This window comes from Hypomesus transpacificus, chromosome 7 (assembly GCF_021917145.1).
Source record: "Hypomesus transpacificus isolate Combined female chromosome 7, fHypTra1, whole genome shotgun sequence".
Lineage (NCBI taxonomy): Eukaryota > Metazoa > Chordata > Actinopteri > Osmeriformes > Osmeridae > Hypomesus > Hypomesus transpacificus.
This window is the reverse complement of record NC_061066.1, coordinates 2,554,126-2,568,017: the sequence shown is the minus strand read 5'-3', so window position 1 is coordinate 2,568,017 and position 13,892 is coordinate 2,554,126. Positions and strand designations below refer to the sequence as shown.

Below are 13,892 nucleotides of genomic sequence, written 5' to 3'. Positions count from 1 at the left end.
AGCACTGACCGGAGGGCTAGCTGCCTGGCCGTGGTCAGCCTCAGTGGTGCCCTTTATTAGATCAATACAAAACAAACACCGTTTTTTTCACCGTCTGCTCCCTGCCATGTGCTGTCTCTCAGCCTCTGACTCCCCACTGATAGAATGAATGTTTCCTCCATAACCCTCGACCCCCCACCCACCCCTCTACTCTGTCACGCCTCCATTCTCATCTCCTTTGCGGCACAATCCAATCCAGTGGCAATCAGCGTTTAATATCGCCTGCAGAAAGCCTTCCCCTCCATAAAAGGCCTTATCTGCCCCCCCCAGCCCCTGCTTAGTGGCTTCATATATTCACCAGCAGGCTTCTCCCGCATGTCACATCTCAGCCAGGCCTTTAACCAGCCCCTCCCTTGTAGCTCTATCTCCCTGCAGACCCAACCCACCCCCCCTGCCCCCTCCCATAGTGGTACTGGTAGGACTGGTATCTCTCTCTCTCTCGGCTCCAGGGAAGCATGTTTGAAACGGAGTCACTTCGTCCCAGCCTCCCCTCTTCTCATACATGATGCAGATTGATTGGAATCTTGCTTTGTAGGATTCTCTTGCTTTAACCTGGTCTATACATTTCCCACCCCAACCCCTTTACTTGATGCCCTCCCATCCCCCATCCCCCAATCTCCTTCCCTCCTTCCTATGTGCCTGAAGGGATAAAGCTAATCTATATGTATGTGTCTCCTGTGAAAGACTAGCTCCACAGTATTACGCAACCCTGGTTTCTCCTCTTGAATGGTGACTGCGTTCAAAGGGAATGTGCTCCAGAATGGGGATGACATCAAAGCCCCGTCAGAGCCTAGCGGGACCCACTATCTTTGTCTGCACAACAGAACATGGTTAGCGTTACCTTGGCATATTGGAGTGGAATGATTGTATGGTATTCTTCCTCTGTCTGTTTCTCTCTCCCCTTCGTTATCACCTGATGGACTCCAATTCATTTATTCACATACCTCACATTCACATATGAATAAAGCAATATTCTGCACAAGGTAAAAAAAATAATACAGCTTTCCTTTTTAATTGCTTTCTCTCACTCTTTCTCTCTCTCTTTATAACAGAACCACATCTCCCCTCTGGCCTGACCCAGCATCCAGCCCGTCACCATGAACTACCTTCGCAGGCGTCTCTCGGACAGCAGCTTCGTAGCTAACCTCCCCAACGGCTACATGATGGACCTGCAGAGGCCGGCGCCCAGCCCCTCCACGCCCTCCTCCTCCACCTCCACCCCCGCCTCCCCAGCCACGGAGAGGCGACAGCCCCCGGTGGCACCAAGCCAGTCCCAGGCTCCTCCGGTGGCCTCCGGAGGGGGGGGGTTCCTCAGCTCCTTCTCCAGCGTGGTGAAGAGCGCCCAGATGGCCCAGGGCGTTGCCGCGGCAGCGCAAGCCAAGTCAGCAGCCGCAGCCGCCGCCACCGCCGAGGGGGGGCCTGGAGGCACCGCCCCCCCGGCCCAGCCCCCGAAACCAGTCGTACGCAAACCCAAGATCCTATTGGTCGTAGACGACCCGCACACGGAATGGTATGTGGCCTCACCCAGCTAGCCTCACCTTGCTAGCCTCACCTTACTAGCCTCACCCTGCTAGCCTCACCTTGCTAGCCTCACCCTGCTAGCCTCACCTTGCTAGCCTCACCTTGCTAGCCTCACCCTGCTAGCATCACCTTCCTAGCCTCACATTGCTAGTCTCACCCTGCTAACATCACTTTGCTAGCCTCACCTTCCTAGCCTCACCTTGCTAGCCTCACCCTGCTAACATCACCTTACTAGCCTCACATTAGCCTTAACGTCTGTTGAGGAGGAGTCTTTATGGTAGAGATTTAAGTACTGTTTATAAGCTGTAGATTCTTCTTCAGAGTTTCCCAGCTTCTTCATCACCCAGGGTTTGGTTACGTAAGGGGATATGCTTTAGTTGGTTCTAGAAAGCTTCCACAGCCCTGTCAGAACTGTTTTTTTTCTTGTGTGTAATTCCTCTCTTTTTTTTTTTTTTTTTTTTACAAAGCCAACAGAAAAAATCCCAGAATGAGCCCTTTTGTCCTCTGTCTCTATAACAGTTGGTTGCTATTCAGACCCTGCACCCAGACCCAGGCTCAGATCTGATAGGACCAGGCAGCATCAGACTCTGCTGTGGTTCATCTGTATGAGTCATGAGTATCTGTGTTGAGATTAGACCGCATTGTGCCTGTGAGGGAGGACTCCTCAGTCTGTGTTCTGTGACTCTGTCTTCCCGCTGTTTAGAGACCCCGGGTAAGGCTGCTTTCTGCCACGTTAATGATGCATGGAGTCATAATGCGTTCAGATGGAGTTATGACTATGTTCCAAAAAATAGCCCCTACACAAATGGGATATTTCTGTTTACTTGAGTGGATGGGAGATTAGAAACAGCACGTTTCGCAGACTTGAGGAGTTCGTTTTGCTCTGATCTGGCTGTGAGCCACAGAAAAACCTTGAGTAGCTGTGATCTCAAGACTAAAACTAGAAATCCAAAAGTTGTTTTCCATATGTTACACAGAACAATAAAAGAACCCTGGAAGACACTATTGTTCCTGATAGAACCTCCATAAGGTTCTGTTTGGAATCCAAAAGGGTTCTTTCTTTGCCACAGTGAGGCACTGTCGCCCAACAATACAAAATCCCGTCCCATTAAAATGCTCTCCTGTAGTCCACTGCATTCATTTGGTGCATTGACTATTACGGTCAAAAGAGGGCGCCATATGACAACCAAGACAGCCATGATGCCATCCTCATCCACTCACTGGGAGGAAAATCTATGCAGAACATGGATTTAACTTAATTTGATGTACACTTGGGACCACCCTCCCCCCCCCTCCCCCCCCTCCCCCCCCCTCCCCCCCCCCCCCCCCCCACCACCCTCTCTCATGTTAAGCTGAGTACATAAATCCCCAACCTGCACTTTTTTTTACTCATTTGTGATTGGTTGTGAACTTCCAGTCTGGCTATTGATCTTACAGAACGATAAAGACGCTAGCAGGAAGCTTTGAATTAACATGATATACTTGGACACCTGTCATCTCTTTCAAATCTCCTCGTAAAGTTTCCGTACGGATTGGTTAATTGGCAGTATATTTTTCCCCTTTAAAGGGTGCCAGGTGTGAGATAAATGCCTGGTACACTAGAGGCAGGTACTGAAGGGTGCAGCTCAGCAGTTAATGGTTGAACAAACCCCCCTGAGATGAAGTACAACTCGTAAAATACTTTAAATGCCAAATATTTGGCTGCTGTTTTGGCAACGTGTCTGGTTCACCCTGTTGTTGAAACTTTATTTCCTCCTCCTTCTGTTAGTTTGCTCAAATCGATTTAAAACAAGCACGCAACTCTCCCTCCCAACAGTGAGAGTTGATGGCCATCAACTATAATGTATACCTTTAATAGACCCTTTTATCCAAATCGACATACAGGGATAGGATTTGAACCTCTCGATCTGCAGTCAAATGCTCAGACAACCGAGCCAGACCCATCACCCCGTGGTCCCTCAGGGAACCCCGTTCGAGATGTCTAGCAGTTTTCCAGCTCTGACGCTTGTCTCCCAGTGTATAATCCAGTAAACACAGTGTAAAACAGGATAATACACCTGTGAAGGCAGACATCCACAGTGGATGACATCCGGAACAACAGCCTTGTGTTACTGAGGGATGCTTTCTCTCTATTCATTTCATGTCCCTGTAAGGGCTTTTAAGGGCCATGTAGCTCACGCTAGTTTCCTGAGCTGCAGTCAACAGATGCTCCATGTTCTTACAGCATCTCCGTAAATCAACATTGATTTTATCTCCCGTCAGGTTTTATGGTTGATAAAACGGCTGCCAGCCAAACTATTTTATCTGAAGGGGGAAAAGTGCCTCAGGCAGCACTAATCATAGCAGGGGAGAAGGTTGTCCTGCTTCTGTGGGGATAGGTTCAGCTCAGCGGTTAGAACATTTGACTGCGAATCAAGGTCCCCGGTTCAAATATCCTCTGTGGATACAAATATGGATACAAAAATACACATTTCTTATGCCTCTGCTAATTGATGTGTCTTCATAGGGATCGGATTGATATGTGAATGGCGTTTCGTGACTGGCTGATAAAGAGTGGGTTGGAGCGCCGCTATCTGGGTTGAGGGACAGGGCGTCCATCCCTGCCCCTGGCCTCGGTGCCACATTTGCTCCAGGGCATTCCAGAGGAGAGCCTGCGTGTCTCTGGGGAAACCCTGTTCTCTCCTGACAGGCCTGGCCCCCTGGCCCCCCCAGCCCCCCTGGCCCCCTGTCCCCCTAGCCTCCCAGTCCCAGGCCTCCAACCCTCACCCTCAGCTCTGAGTGAGACAGAGACGTATGCAGCAGGTCTCCTCTACTTGTTTAGCTGTGCTCTGGTCTACTCTGTTATATCTCTGCTCCGATGTACTCTGCTCTGACCGGAACAGCTCTGCTGTACTCTACTTAGCTTTCGACATGGCACCACTAACACGTTCTCTCTTTCTTCTTTCTCTCACCTCTCATTGGTCTTGCCCTGCCATTTCCACACAGTGAATCTCCCTCTCTCCCTATCTCCCCCCTCTCCCTATTTTTCTGCCTACCTCTGCCCCCCAACCCCCCCTCATCTCATCTCTCATTGGCTGAAGAGTGACATGCCGTGAGCCAAGAAGCTGTCACTTATTTGTTTGTGGTCGTACAATGAACAGTCCGATCTTGTAATCCCAACCAGCCTTTCCTTGGTGACTGCTAACAAGCCTGTCTGCTTGAGATCAACGACATGACTCAGTTATAGCATAGAGCAGGAGAGGCTAGTCTGCTCTCATGGTAAAGATTACCGAGTACATGACATTGACATTGTATTCATTTTGCAGACATTTTTTATATACAAAGAGTGCATGTAGAAACTTCAGCTGAGGACCAAGGATCAGAAGTGTATAGTTGTACAGTATTCTGGTGGTCAGAGTCAAGGAACAGTCTTTATTTAATGGCCACATCACAGAGTATCCCTTTCCCAGCCACCAGGCACGGTGAACCCAAAGAATGATATCACAGCGCAACAATCAGAGAACCTCTGGGTGATGTGTATGCAGTGGGGGTGAGCGGCTGCCGTGGGAACCTGAGCCAAACTGTCTCTGTCGAGATGGGGTGTTTACATCTGGACGCAGGCGAGGGGATTTGATCACTCCGGGAAAAGCCAATCCCGTCGTAAATTCCGTCGATCAGTTTCCGCGGCGACAGGTTGCACAATTCCTTGAGCGCGGCCCGGTTGTTTGCAGCTCTGAGCCTTCTGCACGTGAAGCGGACGGTGAAGGGGTGTAGCATGGTCTCTGTAGTATGTAGGTCAGGAGTTGTTTAAGATCTACTGCCTCCGCAGAAACAGGCAGAGACACAGAGAGACAGGCAGGGAGGGAGACCCGGCAAGGAGACAGAGAGACCCTGGATTCACATCCAGCTGGGAGGTGTTAAGAACTAAATCTGCTTAGTGACTAAGCTTAATTAGCGGAGTTAGAATGATCCACAGGGGAGAGAGACATGGGGAAGGGGAGCGAGAGAGCGCGCGCGAGAGAGAGAGAGAGAGAGAGAGAGAGAGAGAGAGAGAGAGAGAGAGAGAGAGAGAGAGAGAGAGAGAGAGAGAGAGAGAGAGAGAGAGAGAGAGAGAGAGAGGGAGTAGACTAGACAGAGACAGGAATGGAGGGAAAGTGATGGAAAGAAAGTGAGACACAAAGGCATCAAAAGGCAGAATGAGGGGGAACCTGAAGGAGAGTTAACGAGTTAAAAAAGTTAAGGAGACTAGGAGAGGGAGACATAGTGCACAGTTCAAAGAGGGCAAGAGAGGGAGTGAGAACGCAAAAGAGATCAACAGGATGTAAATCTTCACCAGTGAGAGGTACCATCTTTTTTTCCATACCAAAAGAGACACTAAAAGGTATGTTGGACTCTGAATTACAGAGGAGAAGACGTAGTTTCTCTAAGCATCCCACAGCTTGTTCTGGCCATGCTTGGTCTGTAGCATGTACATTACAAGGCACTGCAGGCAACAGCATGCATCCCTTGACAGATTGATGACCAGCCCACGCCTGCAAGAGGTCAAAGGTCAACTACAGGGGACCCAGAGAGTGTTGGCAAAGACACAAGTCTATAAACATAGCATGCTCAGCAGACTGTACATCTGAATGTATGTAGCCCTTCTGCAAACCCACACACATATATAATGTCCATATATTTTAGTGACATCCTCTGGAGTAAGCTGTGTGTGTGTGTCTAAATATGGAATGAAGTAGCAGCTTCCTGTCTGTGGCGTTTCTTGATATGCCAGTCAAACTGTCAGTTTGTGATGGTCAAACTGGGAAAAAAACGTTTAATCAGAACCTTCCAGACCAAACTATTTGTGTACAAATAAAGGCTTTGAGTGGCACAATAACATTCTTTGCTAGTCCCCCGTGTATTTTGGTGGCGTCATCACTGAAGTGTCCTGTTGATAGGAGACATGCTTGTTCTCAGTTTCCTGCCATGCAGTCTAATGGCTTAATGAGATAGACTGTGTCTGGCTAGGCTGTGAGGACCACAGGGCTTAATGAGATAGACTGTGTCTGGCTAGGCTGTGAGGACCACAGGGCTTAATGAGATAGACTGTGTCTGGCTAGGCTGTGAGGACCACAGGGCTTAATGAGATAGACTGTGTCTGGCTAGGCTGTGAGGACCACAGGGCTTGTTGATGGAGACTGACTGTCCAGTCATGAGGTGCAGCAGTAGCCTCACATGTCCTCATGAGGAAGAGCATTAAGGGAGGTTATGACACGTCACCACTGGAGTATTTTGTGGGGGAAACAACTCTAAAATGTTCAGCCTTCTTGCCATAAAATAAACAATAATTAAATTAAAGTTGTTTTGACTGGGTGGTGTTATGACTACAGACTCTTGGGTTTGACCTGGGGGCAAACATGGAGGTGTACTTCCTCAAGCAAAAAATATCATACTGACAGTATTGTATTGTATTGTAAGGACAAACATTCTTACGTAATATGTAATGACAACTCTTATAACAACTTTCAAATATTCTATTAAAATAATGTGAATACATCGTACATTTTAAGTACACTTCCAATTCACCAAAATGAAAATATGTTCGGCTCTGATTTAATGCAATTAAATGAGATGTAGGTGTACTCTTTCTGCCCTTGGGCATATATGGCCACACGGATGAAAACTCTGAATTAGCAATCAAGGACTGAGCAGTTCCTCCTCCAATTTACCGTCGTCCTTTCATACCTGTAGTCATGTCTTATATATTTAGACATCAAATTACAGGATGGGGCTTCAGCAGCTGCACAGCCTCCCAGAGCCTTTCTTCCTCTCTAATTACCTGTCTCATTTCTCTCCCTCGCAGGGCCAAGTACTTTAGGGGGAAGAAGCTGAACGGGGAATATGAGATCAGAGTGGAACAGGTAGGTGCCTTTTAAAACTGAGGACTTACACGGATCACACCGGAACAACAGATGACTAAAGAAATGTTCTGCAGTGTTAAGAAGTGTTTGGCAAGGACACAGCTCCGTGGTTCGAGCATCTGACTGCAGATAAACAGGTCACAGGTTCAAGTCTCTCTCTGTTTGCCGCTTTGGATAAAAGCATCTGCTAAATTCAAAATAATTAAAATAAAATAAAATAATTTGAATCAAACTGGTAATTCCTAGTGCATGGAACACAATACTCACACACATACAATCTGTTTTCCATATTCTTCAGAATCAAAGTATAAATTCTAGAACTTGACACATGATTCCATGTGCTTTGGGCCTCTCCCAGATGACTGGATTCTTATTGGTTCAGCTCTTTACAGGTTCAGTACTCCACCACCACAAGGTTTTGTATGAAGCTGTAGAGTGGGGATGACCAGGTAGCAGACTACTGGACATGGTTCTTGGGTCGTTTTCTTTAATCAAGTGTCTGTGAAGACGAGAAAGGCCTTTATTTAAGCTAGCTTTCACTTGAAATAACACAACACTAGAGACTGGTCAGTTCTACATATTTATAATTCTTTCATGTGGAAAATCGATGCCAATGTATATGCAAAAATACTTAAAGTCTAGACACACAGTGTTGTTGTTTTTTTCGTGAGGTAGATAACATCTCACCCCTTCGAATGTGTTCAGCCATACATCTGTAAGCCATCGGGGTCCAGTCGATCCAAGCTGTCTTGGAAATAACGAAGTAGAGGGATTTTTATGGTAGACGGAAAATTAGACCACAGAAAAGGCAATGCCGCCGATTTTATAGTCTGTCTGTTTGCTTGGTTCCTTACTGTTGTGGTCAGATCGTAGTCGTTCTGGACCACAGCTTGGGGGAGTCGTGGAGTTAAAATCAAGATTTTCTTAATAGATCTGAAATCAAGGGGGTCTTTAGAGTTTAGTTGCGGTTCCCTGCTCTACAGTGGCCCCCAATTAAAACATGTGGCATTGGTAATTAGGCCCCCTAAGTCAACAAACAGGCGACCACAACGTACCCCTGTGCCCCCCTAGTCAGCCCCCCCCATCCTGCCTAGAACTTCAGAATCCCCCCATCCCTCAACCCCCATTCCTGACCCCCCATTCCTCACCCCCCATTCCTCACCCCCTTAGCAACCACCTACTATGTTCTTGCCAGAACCTCCAGTTTCCCAGAATTTACTCTCGGATCTTACTAGGGTAACAAGTCAGTTGCTGATTGCCTCCGCAGGCCCCGCCCGACACCCTCCCCCGCCCTCGCCCCCCTGGCCCTCAGCCCACGCTCCCCTACCTGACTAAGCCAGGGCCCTTCGAGGGTGTCCACACTGAGTGTGGAACATGGAAACCCAATCCCTGTGTGAAACGTTAGAGCGGCTCGTTGCGAGTGGCGCAAACGACAATAAAAGCAGAGCCCCCTGCGCTCTCCCTTGTTTTTCTCCTCCTGTCTCTCTTTCTTCTCTTCACACTCTGTCTTTTCCCAGTCTCTCATCATCTCTCTGTCGCTGTATTTTCCCTCTTTAACTCTCATTTAAATGTATTATTTTTCATTCATAAAAAAGAATAATGTAATATATAACATAATATATATATATAGTACAAACATACACATGCTGTACATTAAAAGCAATCATTGCATGGAGTGACATTATGCCTTGTTGGCTGGCTCTAAAGTCATGGCAGGCTGCCACATACTTTGCAGACAAAGTTTGAATAGTTAGGTTTGTCTCCGAATAAGAAAACCAATTATCCTTAAATCTGTTAGAGAAGTAACTTCAAAATTCTCTGTTTGTTTACAATTTTGAGGAAATATGTTTGAATTTCTTCAAGTGCTCATTCAGTCAGGAAAGGCAGCTCTGTGTCCACCTCTCCCTGTGAGCAGAGTGAGCACTGCCTCTCCTCCTTGGGTAGCCAGGGCTGCCTCAGATTCTACCGCCAGGCTGGTCTCACTGAGTCTGTCCCTAGTTAAAAGAAAAAAAAAAGTTCCTTCCTTAGTTTGGATCAGACACAGTGATCAGGTAGTCTTCCACTGTGTACTGTTTGTTTGGATCAATATGGCTTTCTAGTTTACAGTTAATTAGTTACATCTTTCTCTCCCTCTCCCCTCTCTCTGTCTATCTGTCTGTCTTTCTCTTCCCCCCCCTCTCCCCCCCCCCTCTCCCCCCCCCCCCTCTCCCCCCCCCCCCCCCCCCCCCTCTCTCTCTCTCTCTTTCTCTCTTTCTCTTTCTCTCTCTTTCTCTCTCTCTCTCTCTCTCTCTCTCTCTCTCTCTCTCTCTCTCTCTCTCTCTCTCTCTCTCTCTCTCTCTCTCTCTCTCTCTCTCTCTCTCTCTCTCTCTCTCTCTCTCTCTCCCTCCTTCTCTCTCTCTCTGGATGCCATATAAGGTACCAGGCTGAGGCCCAGGCACTCAGGGCACACAGATCACATGATGCTGTAGTTAAAGCTCTTGGCTTTGATACCTCTGAGGGGGGGTTAGTAGTAAGGTCTGGTATGTATTGACACAGTATGCTAAGCTGATACTGTATGTTGCAGCCACACATGCGTACAGATACCTTTACAGACAGACAAACACACACACCCGCACAGACAAATTCACAGACACACACAGACACATCCACACAGACACCCCCCCCACCACACACACACACACATACACACAGACACCCCCCCACACACATACACACAGACACATCCACACAGACAACCCCCCCACACACACACACATACACACAGAAACACGCCCCCCCCCCCAAAAAAAAAATCAACCCCTAAAATTAGAACCGTTGACACGCATCGTGATGAATCACTCGTCCACTCTGACAGCGCCAGCTTTGAAGTTTACATTTGGCCGACGTCTCGCCCTCCTATAAAACCCACGGCTCTTTAACACCGAGCACAAAAGACAGGCTCGCCGTCGGAGAGAGCGTATTACAAACAGAGCTCGAGAGTTGGACGGGGGCTTACAGTAAAGCCTCAGATCAATGTCACCTTGTGCCTGAATAGCATCGTTTCAGAGTCAACACTACGCGGCCGCAGATTAATCACATTCTTTTGTCTCACATGTCGGCTCAAAGTCGACCAGTTTGCAGAGTTCAGGCTGGGCCTGGGAAGGGAAGATGTGACGCTGTCTGATTTACTAGCCCACTTTCTCGAGACCAGATGTTGCCTCCGCGCAGGTGGCTTGACTCATACCTGGCACGTCCAACCGCGTACGTTCCCCTGGATTGGCCTGTCTTTGGCACCGAGTGACCTGGCTTGGCCTGTCTACACAAGTCCGTTCCCAGGGGGGGCTGTCCTATCTGTGGCAGCAGGTGACCTGACCCAGGCAGGTCCATCCAAGCCTGCACCGCGGGCCTGTCCTGTACCAGGTTGACCCTGCGCGGAGCTCGGCTGCCGGCTCCTCTCCTTCGCCGCTCTTCCCAATGAGCTGCTCTCGAGGGACTCTTATCTCCGAGGGCCTCCGGGGGGGTTTGGACCCGGCGGGGGGGGCTTGTCTCTGCACGGATGCTTCCCTCTTGGCCGAACTAACGGCAGCACTTGAGGGGCGGGGGGTGTTGTGTGTTGATCCGACATTGAAGGATAAGGGGTTGGGAGGGGGGACACTGTGGGTGGGTGGGGGTTGGAGGTGGGGTGAGGGTGAGCTATCACCCATAATGCCCTCTGTCTCCTTCCTTTGATGTGTTGCTGGGGGAGGCACGTATCTCATTCTGGGGATCCGCGGTCGTGCCATGTGAAGGGGCGATCTGCGATGTTCCAGCCTGGGAGGTTTCCTTATCTGCGTCATCACCTTGGCAACACCAGAAAGGGCCTTCTGCGGCCAGACTAATAGGCGAGTGGGTACGTGTTGGTGCTGGGCTAGGAAATGCGCCGTGGGTAGTTGTTTGGAGTACTCCTGCGTAAATCGCCAACAACACACTGCAATTTCAGCAATGGGACAGATGGCTTGATTGGGTATCCTGGGGGTCTGGCAGTTGTGAAAGCTTCTCTGGGTTTCTGTCGGCCCGTTCCACGTTGCTGAGCAGGTCGTCAGGGCCAACATCTGCTCAGCAGGCCTATGACCTCAGAGAGGAGAGGACGCCTAGTGCTGTGCCTTGCTGCTCTCCTCTCCCCTCTCTTCTCCTCTCCTCTCTCCTCTACTCTCTCCCCTCTTCTCCTCTCCTCCCCCCTCCCCTTTCCTCTTCTTTCCTCTCTCTCACCCCCTCCTCTCCTCCCCTCCTCTCATCTTTTCTCATCTCCTCCTCTCCTCTCCCCACTTTTCTCTCCTCTCTCTCACCCCCTCCTCTCCTCCCCTCCTCAAATCTGTTCTCATCTACTCCTCTCCTCCTCTCCCCCCTCTCCTCTCTCTCACCCCCTCCTCTCCTCCCCTCCTCTCATCTGTTCTCATCTCCTCCTCTCCTTTCCCCCCTCCCCTCTCCTCTTCTCTCCTCTCTCTCACCCCCTTTCCTCTCCTCTTCTCTCCTCTCTCTCACCCCCTCCTCTCCTCACCCTCCTCTCATCTGTTCTCATCTCCTCCCCTCCTCTCCTCTCCTCTCCCCCCTCCCCTCTCCTCTTCTCTCCTCTTTCTCACCCCCTTTCCTCTCCTCTTCTCTCCTCTCTCTCACCCCCTCCTGTCCTCTCCCCTCCTCTCAGAGCCAGCGTAACCCTGTTATGGCCTCATACCTTTCTGCACGGCAGGAGAGGGCATCTGCCATGACGTTAGCCAAGAGAGGTGTTTGAGTTTGGACCCTCTGTAGATGACCACTACAGGAGGTGTTTGAGTTTGGACCCTCTGTAGATGACCACTGCAGCAGGTGTTTGAGTTTGGACCCTCTGTAGATGACCACTACAGCAGGTGTTGTCCCTGTTGCTCTTGACCCCACAGTTGTCCCTGTGGAAGCAGGTACAGTAAAGAGATTTAGTAAAGTCCCTCTCCCTACTGCTTTGCTGGTCTGTGGAGTAAAGTAGATACAATTGTGTAGTACGATGTGTGGGGAGTATGGCAGTATGGTATTATAGTATAGTAATATGATAAGGGAGTAAAGCATTAAGCTAGGGGAGTGTAGTAGTACGCTCGGGGAATATGAACAGCAGAGAATGATCCAGCTCTAGATTCTAAAAATGAACATTGCCACAGGTGGAACATCCATTTGTTTGGAGGTGAAGTGTTTCCAGACGGGATAAATGAGCCAACTCTCTCTCTCTCTGTCAATCTTTACTCTCTCTCTCCGACATTGCAAATACACTTATTTATAGACCCTGAAGAAACCTCAAGATAAGAACCTTAATTTTTCCTGGAAAATGGTTGATCAACAGTCTTGTCCCTCCCCTCCCACAAGCTTCTCTCCCTGAACTGTTGCTTTTGCACCTAAGAGAAGGTTGAGGACAACTGTTTGTTTTAGTAGAGTTATAATGGGCGGTTTGGGGTTGGGGTTGAGGGCTGGGGGAGGAGGGAAGGTTTAGTCTAAATATGTCTCGCTCGTGTTGTGGTGAGAGGCCTCTATCTACAGGAGAACTTTGTTATTACTTCCAGGAACACTCCCCTCGCCCCTGCAACACACTGCCTCTTTATAGCAAAACCTCTGAGATTTATAAACAAAGATTTTCATGGGAGCAACAGGTGTATTTGCGGACCAATGAACAATCAGCCAGTGCTGGGTTCTCCTGGTCATTCCAGGTGTTTGGCTCCAGCCCACCAATCAGGGGTTCTGTTTAAAAGTTGTCACATGACCATGAGGAAAGGCACCTTGCACACCTGAACCTTGGTGACACCCATTAGTAGAATGCTAAAAATACCTCTTCTAGGATTCCAAATGAGCTTCATCCTGTAGCTGGACGCCAAAAGGGGAGGAGAGAAAGTGAGAGAAGCAGTGTGATTGGGAGAGCAAGGGAGGGAGGGAAGAAGGGAGAGCGAGCGGAAGGAAGGGAGGGTGAGGGAGGGCGAGGGGATGGGAGACCATATTTGGAGGCCCTTGCTCTGTTTACTGTGCTGTCCACCTACACTAAGGGCCTGGTAGCAAGCTATGTGTTTGTGTATGTACGCGTGTGTGCGTGTGAGCATGCGTGCACAGCAGTGGAAAGCTGAATGCAGCCAGCCTTTCAGATCCAGCCCACATGCGGCTGAAATAATGTCCTCCAGGTACACTCTGTCCATGCTTAAGCACTTATTTGAACACAAGCTTGACTTACCCATGCACATCCCGAGACAGGAGGCGGCCAAGAACGCTGTAAAAATGAGGCTCTGCAGCGGCCCTGAGAGAGCCCTAAACCTGAGGATAGTCTCATAGTGTGTGTGTGTGTGTGTGTGTGTGTGTTTGTGCTTATGCGTCTGTGTGCTTGTGCATGGGTGTGTGTGGGATTGTGAAACTGTGTGTGAGTGTATGCGTGCGTGTGAGTGTGTGTGTGTGTTTGTGTGTAAGCACTGCAGTAGAATACTGAGCGGGGTT

The 13,892-nt window shown here is 49.2% G+C and overlaps 1 protein-coding gene across 1 annotated transcript in view; it reads left to right on the top strand.

Annotated features, from left to right (window-relative positions):
• The window catches only part of LOC124469297 (synapsin-3-like), a 73,146-nt gene that overhangs the window by 6,697 nt on the left and 52,557 nt on the right, over nucleotides 1-13,892 (top strand). Inside the window, exons 2-3 of the mRNA XM_047022476.1 lie at nucleotides 1,092-1,549; nucleotides 7,382-7,439. Coding sequence (XP_046878432.1) covers nucleotides 1,137-1,549; nucleotides 7,382-7,439 — 471 coding nt within the window. The 5' untranslated portion in view covers nucleotides 1,092-1,136. The remainder of the gene's footprint in view (nucleotides 1-1,091; nucleotides 1,550-7,381; nucleotides 7,440-13,892) is intronic.